The following is a 10,325-nucleotide window of genomic DNA, read 5'->3' on the forward strand; positions in this document are numbered from 1 at the left end:
AAAAGCCACACTCATGCACATGAGATACAATCTCATTACCGAAATGATGACGCAATTTCGACGAAAGTGGGAAACATATTTCACGGTTCGTTTTTCACGTTGGAGAAAAATAAAACGAACGAGCGAACCGTCGAATGAAATTTCCCTCGAGCGCACGAAACGGATAAGCACCACTAATGCCTGTTTTCATGTTTGACAAACATTCCTCTTTCAATGCTTTCAGGCCACTAACCTAGGGCTGGGGTAGCTCAGCGAGTAAAATGAAGCGAAGTCGAAAACAGTTTTTTGTTGCGATTGCTAGCGATGTAAATCAAACACCAGAAAGGATCTGCAGGATTTGCAGAACAATAGAGTTGAGGACTAAAGCAACGGCGAAAAAAAACGCCATAGTTCTACGGCGTTTTATTCTCTGCCATTCACATTCACGACGTACCCCTTTTAAAACAACATTTTCAGAATTCGGAACTTTTGAACGAGCTTCAAAGTTTGGGGCCTCCGAGAGCCTAAGGGCTTAAAAAGGGTTTTGTCAGTTTTGCCAAAAGGGCTCGTGCGATAAGCATTTCCGGCCCCAAAACAGTAGTTCAATTCATAAATTATCGCGCTCTTCGTTCTCTTTCGCTCGCTCGTTTGATTCGATTGGCCTGGTTTGGCTGTTCGTTCATGTTAATGCCGGTTTTGAGGTTTTCTTTCCCGTTTGCTTCTTTTTGTTCGTTCTTCTGCACGAACCTACCTTGCATGTCGCACGCAAAACGCATCCACAGCACCGATTGCAACGACTGCTACGATGTTGTTATTAAGCTGGGGTTGAGTGTGACACGAAAACGGCAATGCGTATAATCGACCGATATGTGGTGGCAGCAACAGCAAAAGCTCGGAAACGCTTGCCATTGCTCCGGTCAAAAATAGAACTGCGTTCAGGATATGCGGCCACCGGTATCGATTCGATGTTTTCCACCGAGTTTGGTACGTGTGTGTGTGTGTGCTTTTCTTCTTCATCGGCAAAAGGCGAGAGGCTATCGAATCGGCTGCTGCTATAAGGTTCCACTACTTGACGGCCCAGGCTCACACGTCTTTGTATGCGACCTCGAGACAGACGCATGGCCAACACGGGGCTTTTGAAGATTACTGCTCTCCACGCTCCACGAGCCCATCAAATTCTGGGCCTCGCTCGAGAGCACACTCGTTTTGTCATCGGAAATAACAAACCTCCCGAGCGGAATACAAAGTAGGATCGACCAACAAATACAGGAAGTAAGCAGAAGATGAAACACTTGCGAGATGTGGATCGGTCTCGTTTGCTCCTTGTCGTTAAAGGACATTCAATGCACGACTCAGGCAGGTCTGTGATAAGGCTTTACTGTGCAAAGTAACAAATGGTACGAAGTCCTGCCTGTACCTGTGGTGTAAGAAACAGCTCTTATATTACATGCCGGATGCTTGTGTGTTTTCCTTTCGCTACTCGTTCTCGATGTGGTAAAGAAAGTCCTCAAGAAAATGTGTAAAAACAACAACTCCAACGAAATTGATTACAATGGCCGCCTCTCATCCAAAAGGAAAAAGGGAGTTACCGTCCTGGACCTGCTTTTTCTGCACCTGTGTGGCCGTGCGGGTGGGTCTGCCTATACCATCCTGTGCCACGGTCAGCTTGTGGTTGTCCTCCAGCTCTTTGAGTGGTAAATAACGACCGGCAACACCTCACAATTTGTACGCTTCACAAAACCATTCCCATTCTGCGGTGTGTCCCGACATAATACACCACCAAAGAAAAAGCTCCCGACTCGTTTGAAACTGTTGGAAAATGTGAGACTCCTTTTTAAACTCGTAAACCCCACCCAGCAAACAGGAACACCTCCGTCCATTGATCCTAATGACGTCCATTTCCATGTTCGCACTACTGGGTCGGTGCTTTTCACCAGCAAACAAGTAACGGATGAGCTGGTGCACGATTAAAGAGCTGCGGAGTTTAACCGGTACGCTCTATCTTATCGCCTCGAATGAAGTGAAATGGAAATTTATATTTTCCTCGCTCGTCCTAAAATGACGTAAATGCCTTTTCATAGAACATCCCACCCGGTAGACAGGACCGGTATTTTTCGCACGACGATCAGAGCGAACGACCCAGCGCGGTGGCATTCCATCGGAGATGCCAATGGGCATCCTGGTGGAATTTTCCGGCCTATTTATATTACGAAACGAGACGAGTTTCACTTAACACCACCACTGCCTAATCCCGACCAAAGCTCTCGCTCTGTTTGCCTTCCGAAACCTAATGTGTGTGTGTGTGTGTGTGTGTGCGGCAGGATAATATTTACTTGTCAGACGTTTAATGGCGGTGCGGCAAACATGAGACGTCGGAACACAAAACCAAGCCACAATGTGATGCCTTGCTGTCATAAATCATATTGAAATAAAATTTTACCATTTGATTGATATTGGGAGCCTGCCGAGAGCTGCTCACGTGTGTATGTGTGTTGTGAAATTAATCCTAAGGCTATATAACCAAAGGACCAAAAGGTGTCGAAAAATGCTTGCCAAAATAGATTTTCTTTACTTACGTTTAACACGCTATTAGGTGCGTAATCCTTAAGGTCAGCAGCATAGACTTGGGCAGAGCATTTGAGGCAAACCAATAAATTACTAATTTATTCGCAGCCTCGCATTAAACCCAATTTGGAGTCTTGAATCCTTGGAAAAGTTTTCTTCCAAAAAAGAGCTTTTTCCCCCAAAGTCTGATGAACTTTCTCAAACAAATCCCTTTCACTGGCTAATAATTCTTGTTTTTTCCTATCCTTCTACACTTAGCAATGTATGAAAAGGATGGTCTCCTTTTTTCTAGAGGGGCTTGGTTCAGTCGCATAATTTCATTATACTTTCGCTTTATCCGACCGGTTATCCCTGAACCGAAACACCGGCCATTTCCAGACACCCGGCATCAGCTAATATTTGCCTACGCTTTTATCGTCAGGACATCCTGACTTTGACATCCCTCGGCGAACGAGGCGCGGTTGGGAAGTGGCAGGAACTGAGGACACGCAAATGGATCGCCCATTCCGCGACAAAGCAATCGGCATAATAGAAAAGACTCTCCCGTCTAGGCCTGTCTGCCGCTTGTAATGGAGCCGGGGATCGTCTGTGTGCCCTTGTTGGGCGGACCAACTGCACGAAAGCATGACCGGGCACCGGGCGGATGATGTAATTAATTGCTAACGATCGTACAGAACGGCTCTTTTTCCGGTCAGCGTCAATGGCGGTGGTGGATTATCTGTTCCTCCCTTACGGGTTTACGACCCGCAATCGCTAATAAGACACCGTGCATCCCTTATGCGGTTGCTTTCTTTCGCGAAGTCGCCGTCGTATGACGTAAGCGACTGTCATAAACAAACGGTTCGAACGAACGAACCAGCTTTTACATCACCCGAAAGCAAAGGAAATGGAATTGGATAAGAATGTAAAAATACACCTACCTTTGATTAGCCGTTGGAGAATGATATCCTTATGGTCCTGCGAGTGTGGCTCACCGATGACAATCAACAGATAGCACCCGGTAAGCGGACTCGGCGGACCGACACCAATAATGCTCGGTGGCCCGTCAGAACCTGCCCCGATATCGATGCTACCGCCCTGATGCTCTTCGCCCCCGTTCACCTCGAGCGGAGCCACCTGGTGCTCCTGGTCCTGATCCATGCTGACGCTTTCTTCCCGGTCTTGCTCTTCACTCAAAGTTCAATCGAACAAATGGAATATTGTATACAGCAAAGAGCGACGACGACGACTTTGACGACGGTATCGAACGGACTGTTTTTGCGCAGCTTCTCGCAATAGGGTCACTTTCAGGATATCGGGTCAGTCACTTGGATGTCAGTTGGCGAGAGGACGCAACGGACGAAGTGCAGTACGCAGTAATTTTCCACAAGTGTGCTTTCTTTATCGTCTGAGAATAGTAACCTGAATTGGCCGGAGCGCGTGAACCCGTTGCCGAGAAGAAATTTGTGGAGATACACTTGCCAGCAGTAGATTAGTAGTGTTGGTGGTCGGTAATATATCTTTTTCTCCTGTGGTTAACGGAAACACACCCGTAACTGCGTGTCCTGTCTATGCACTTTATCGCTCACGACTAACACAGTGACACCGAGTCCACTAGCCTTGTTCCAGAATCGCGGAAAACTGTTCGCTCCCTGCGTCGAAAGGGAAATCCTTTCGGGGTGAGTCCAACACACTCTCGCTCTCTCTCTCACCGCTTTGCGATTTGCAAGCTTGCTCTCTCGAACCGCGTTGGAAAAGCTGAGAGAGCGTCCGGTAAGGGTTTTCCCGTGTCTACGGAGTCGAAAGTTTTCCTCGGCCTATCACAACCACACAATCACATACACACACCACTCACTACCACGGAAAGCACGAATGCTGCTGATGATGATGACACTAACACCAAGCCGCCTACTTGATCGATCCTGCCAGAGCCAGGAAGAGATGTGTCAATTTATTCGCAACACTGCGTTTTCCTCTATACTTGTGTGGAGGTTTGTGTTATGCTTATAGCACACAGCTAATCACGTTCGGGTTTTTACACGCACTCTAATGATTCCTAATGATTTTCTAATTCTAGGTTTGAAGCTGCTTTACTTTAAATAATCCTAACTCTGTCCGTTAGTTCCCGTTACGCACCCGCTCACTGCGAGAAAGCTTGGCAAAGCTTGGCTTGAAAGTCCAACGCGAAGGATCGATTCTGTGCAGCGTTCAAATAACTATTTTCCACGGGAAAACACGGCGAATGGCTTCAGTGAAGCGATAGCACTAAGGGGTTTGCCTTTTGCCGTTATGGTGTATGGCTGTAGACCGAGTATGGTAACGTAACAGTTGCTTTCCTTGACGTATAACTACTAAATGTACATGAAAAGTCTCCTTTTCGATGCCCGTGCACTCTCTTTTGCTCTCTCACACTCTGGCCGAGCCTTTTTGTCCTACGACGACGACGGAAAATGACGATGATTCACACTCACACTCAACACAACTCACGGATGGAACCGTTTTCCCCTTTTTCTGTGGACCTGTACGTGGAGGAGGGGTCGCGTTTTCTTTGGGGTCAATTTTCCGGACTTTTCGTGTCGTAAGGATATTGCACTAGATTTTTTACGATTAAATATCTTCTGCTATCTGCTGTCTCGTATCTCTCTTTCCCTTCAGGCTTTGGTTGGGTCAAACGGGGTTTCGCACTTGAGATCGCTGTCGGTCTGTCTGTCTTTCTTCGCAGCCCACTCTATCACAACTGATTGCAAGTTCGGGTTTTGCTATCCTGACACACCGATGGTTTTGGTCACTTGCTTCCGTGCTGTTCTGCGGTTTCTTCGTTACGATTTGTATTCGCTTGCGTTTCTGCTGGTTACGTTTGCCTGGTTGGATCGAACCGTATTGCGTTTGCCCCCGGGGAGAGATCACTTTTATTTAACCGGCATTTACTGAGTGGCCAAGTCACCTGCGCGTTGCTGCGAAAACGAATTCAGTATGACAGACACGACTGACGACAGGCTGCTTCTGGCTGCTGCTGTAAATGCTGCTTCAGGGTTCGTGCATTCGTGTTTTCTCCGAGCTTCTCCGGCTCGTGCGCTCCGCAGTTTCGTGTGTCATGCGAGCGGAAGAAATAGAAAGACAACGGCAACAACAAAAACACACCGTTTTCCAGAAACGGTAGTGGAAAACCTGACGAAACGGACGGGAAAAAGAAAGAGAGCGAACCGGAGATCGGAAGCGACAGTCGGAGGAACATGCCAGACATGACGGAGATTCGGCGATCGCGCATGCTTCGACTCGATTTTCGTGCGCTACCGGTGTTGGTGGCCCATGTGTGTTGGTGTTTCTGGATATGCGTATGCTCCCTGCTCACTTTTTTGTTTGTGCTGTGTGTGGGGTCTCTGGGAGGATGCTTTCTCTTCGGGGTTCACTCTCTCTCTCTCTCTCTCTTTCTTTTGCTCTCTCTCGCTACCCGCTCAGTGCCGTCTTGGATTAGAAATTTTCGAACGACGAGAAACTCGGAAGAGCATAAGGCGTGCGAGCATTTCAGAGCGACCCCCATTCATTGCTTCCATCTGTTTTTCCGATCATCCCTTCTTTTCCTTTTTGCAATTCTCTCGCCTCTGCCTCTCTTCACACTCTGTCTTTTAGCCATTATGGCGTATAGTTTTATTGTGCCAAAAAAAAACAACAAGAAGGAACCACCTCCCGATACTGTACGTCACCCTGCTGCAACGCTTCAACCACGCTTCAACGATCTCGCAGGTCTTCACTTCCGTTTTGCGGTGCTTACTTTGCATGTCTTTTATCGTTTATTACTGGCGTGAGGGTTTAAAAAATCACCCTCAGCAAACAACACTCGGGCAGAAATTGAGAAGTATCGCTTAATCTTCATCTTTAGAGCGGTCCCAAAGCATTTATGGTCGTTTTCTTTTGTGGCGTGTGTTGTTCTGCAAAGGTTTGAATTTTTTGGATGTTGATTGAGTCATAATAACTCTTGCTTATTGAACCACTGAAGAAGCTTGGGTCGATTTGTGATAGCAGAAAATCAATAAAACTCGTCCTCCTAATCGATGTGTTAAATCGGATTCAGCTGGCAAAGACAACAGCGTGGGAAGAGCATTAATGGAGACTGGCACCCAATAATGCCGGCTAGATCAGTTGGAGAACCACAGCAACAACAACAAGAAAAAGCTGCCGACAATGCCGACACATCTGGTTCAAACTCATTTATCTCTTCCAATAATGGTGCGGAAACCGGCACCGATTTGAAAGCGAGAAAATGGAAAAATTCGAAACAAAAACTAACAAACGAAAAGCTGGAAAATGAATATGCTAAGTGAACGGAACAACAACAATTCACGCCGCAAAATCTCCACTACCGGTGCACCGATAAGCAGCGATAATGAGTTCGTTAAATCGAATCAAACACCGCAAACCACCCGACACGGGCACACAGCCGGGGGTAGCAAGGGTAATTGTATCAGCGAGTCGTCTCTGTGCCACTGTGGGAAAACTTCATCACCGAGGGAATGGGTTTCCAATTCGGTGGTGGTCAATTTATTCGAAACTTTCATCGGGCCACCGCATTTCCACCCAGCTATTCCTATCGGAAACGATGATTTCAAAATGCTAATGGGCGCTAAAAATCATATCGGTCAATTTTTGTGCTGAAGATGAAACCTTCCGTGAATCGTATTCACAACACAGGCCGGAATATTTTATCACATTGTTAGCTTGCCGGCTTCTCTCACTTAACCACCACCCAGCCCGGAAAGCCCCTCATATGCATTAAGATAGCGGGCTCATTGCGATTGAGACTGTCTCCCACGATTTTCCACTGCGATTAAGATAACAGCTGTAAAGGAGAATTATAAATTCGGCCAAAAACCAAATGACACGAGTTGAGAATGTTTCGGGAGCGCGTTTTATTTTCCGCCACACTTAACACGTGTCAAAACCGGGCCGTCCCGGTGTCGTGAGCCCGATTTGAGGACCCACTTTTCCGATAAGCCATCTAACAATGTTGGCTGAATTTTGAAAAATGAGCTTCAAATGGTTCAGCTCTCCGGACGTATCCCGGCCCGGTTTGTTGGCCAAAAGCAAGCGAAGCACCCCTTATAAAACACAACCTTTTACCAGCTTGCAGTTGCATCCACTCATCGGTACGTGAAAGTTTGGAAAGTCGCACGATGGCGAGGGCAATGAAAATCTGCCAGAGTTTGATCGTAGCGGCAACCATTCGATCGCTTTTTCACCAATTCATCGGCAATGATCCGAATGGGTTTCCGGACGAAATTGAATCTATAACACAGCGAGGGCCTCACCTCCTCCACCTACCCACTATAAACTTTTTGGGACCCTCCCCCCTCCCCCCACCGCTCCCTTTCTCTCTCCCACCTCCCGCCAATTCCCTTGCGAACATGGCGCATTAATTGCTCCAGATAAATAATCCGATATTAAAGCTCGCAGCACAATTGCCTTTCTTTCTTTCCTTTGGCGTGGCTTTTCCGGTGCTCGTTTGGTACAGTTTTCCTCGACCGTGACACAATCGCGTTCGGCAGATTTAATCATCCCGCTTCGGTTTTATTTTGATTGCTCCAAACCCAGAGGGGTGAGTGGGTGGGTCGAAATGAAAGGAAACCCCCATTCGAGCGAAACCTCCCACCGCCAACCAGCGGGATCATTTTGGTTGTTTTTTTTTGTTTCATGTATTTTCGCAAATTCTTCTTCCATCGTCAGCTTCTCCAGGGTTTTGCTGTCCCCCAAAAGGCTTATACCAATCTTTGCTGATCAAATCACAATCGCTGAAAGGCAGTTGCCCGTTGCGCTAATTGAGTTCCTCCGTGTGCGGTATGGATTGCGTTTTGGTTGAGTTTTCCAATTTTCGGCGTGCGATGATTTTGCATGTCGCCGGATTTTGTTTTTATACGGCTGTTGGTTTATGGTGGATTTTCTTTCGCGAAATCATAGAAATTGCACACAACGGGACACAACTAACGGGAAAGCATTGTGCAGTAGTTCTTCAAAGTAAGTGTGGGAGATGCCGGCAATGGAGGACTTTTGTTTGCTGCTCGTAGAATAATCACCTGTGACGATTGCCCTGCGCCATAAAGATCCAGCTGTTACTGTAATGTGATCCGAGGTTGCACGTTCGGTTCATTTGAAGATAGACAACACCAAGTAGATAATAAGTCCCCCGATCATCACACGAACCAGGAAATCCGTTCGCAGCGAAAGACAACAACACAGATGCACCGAAAGAAGTTTTGCACCGTTCGGAAGTTGGTAACTTGAACCGGGAATCATCAGTGAAGCCACAAAAGCTAAATACTTCAGGCACCATCATCAGCGATCCACAATGTAAAGGTGAAATGGAAAACGAGCAAATAAGCGAACGACCGATTGAGCATTTATGTTATTTTTTGCTGCAAAGAACGCTCCATGCACATGGCGTGAAATGGTTCCAGTCATTTGAGACAAATTTGTAACAGCTAATTTTAGTCGACTTCGTGTCTCATACGAGTCGTTTAACCCCTTTTTCTGCAACCTTAGACTCGTGTCGCAGTGGGAGATGCTTGGTGAATTCGTAATTCTTGTTGTAAAGTTTTAACAATTGCTGATTTATTCTTTTAAAAGCAACTGCCAGTGCTTGTGTTCCTTGCTAATCTATTGTCATGTCCTAGTTCTACTGCCAGATAGTGGGGATGTTCCCCAGTGGTGCAGCATGTCGGAGCAAAGTGCAAATTAGACATGATGCTTAACAATTTGTCACCATTGCGGTCCGTGCTACTGTGGGCACCATGTCAAGCATCGTCCCATCGTTGCATGGTGCAAATCGGAATCAACGTGTGGTGAGAGCCGAGTAGCCGAGAGGCTCAACGCATGGCCTACTGCGTGACTACAAATGTCAAAACGAACAGCTGTTCGAGAAGGTGCCGATGTGGGGTGGCACAGATGTTATTCGCACCGTACATTGGCAGGAGTTTGGCTCCCGAACGCTCGATTGCTCCGTACCGTGACCGCCGTGGTTCGGGAAATGGTGCGCGAATTTTCCACTTCACCTGCCGCAGGACATTCCGGTTTTGCTGGTCGGCAAAAACCCTCTCACTCGCTGGATGACAAGATGATTCTGCACTAATTTGAGAGCGATTGAGAGGTGAGCGAGTGAGAGAGAGAGAGAGCGAGTGCGTGTGTGAGTCGTGAGAAGAGGAGAATTGGTTTTGCGCTGTGCGCAGGAACGTTGAGTGCGACTCCCCAATCCCCAATCTGCATGGAATGGAGACATCAGCCAAGGGATGGTCGCGGATTGCATACATTCAGGCACTGCATGCTCTGCAATCGCTCGACCGCAGCGGAACCCAGCATATGCGAACCGTTTGGGCAGGCCACAATGTGAAGACATCATCAAATTTCGACCAATTTCGGGAGCAATAATCAAACGCGTCAATTTGTTTGTTTGGTTGACTCGAAAAATTCATTCGTCACGGGGCTCGCACAAATGGTCACGGTACGCAGAACACACGCGCTGCTGCACGTGGTAAAACAAGAAAACCCCAAATGCCGCCGTGCCTTGGTTAATTGGGCCCACGGAGGGAAAGCGACGCAAAAGGCTCGAATCTTCTTAACGGGTCAATTTCATTCGATTAACAGGTGTTAACTGCTCCGAAAAGCAGATTCGTTTACCGATCTGGTCCGAGCTGCCGGCCGAGTCGTTTGTCGGTTGTCTTTGCAGCAATAATTGGCAAACCAAATGACGCACACTGGCCCATAACGGGAGCTAGGGCGGGCCTTTGCTTTCCACTGCATGATTTCCTGTTTGT

At 47.3% G+C, this 10,325-nt stretch overlaps 1 protein-coding gene across 8 annotated transcripts in view; it reads right to left on the minus strand.

Annotated features, from left to right (window-relative positions):
- The window catches only part of LOC118502504 (microtubule-associated protein futsch), a 44,630-nt gene extending 38,741 nt beyond the window's left edge, over window positions 1-5,889 (minus strand). For 3 of the 8 annotated variants that reach the window (XM_036034737.1, XM_036034739.1, XM_036034740.1), the window contains exon 1: window positions 3,465-5,888. In XM_036034737.1, the coding sequence (XP_035890630.1) occupies window positions 3,465-3,684 (220 nt within the window). In that variant the 5' untranslated portion in view covers window positions 3,685-5,888. Of the gene's footprint in view, window positions 1-3,464 lie in introns of all 8 variants that reach the window. The other 5 variants (XM_036034744.1, XM_036034741.1, XM_036034743.1 and 2 more) reach the window with 3 other exon arrangements.
- Between the last annotated feature and the right edge of the window lie 4,436 nt (window positions 5,890-10,325).

Source organism: Anopheles stephensi, chromosome 2 (assembly GCF_013141755.1).
Source record: "Anopheles stephensi strain Indian chromosome 2, UCI_ANSTEP_V1.0, whole genome shotgun sequence".
NCBI lineage: Eukaryota > Metazoa > Arthropoda > Insecta > Diptera > Culicidae > Anopheles > Anopheles stephensi.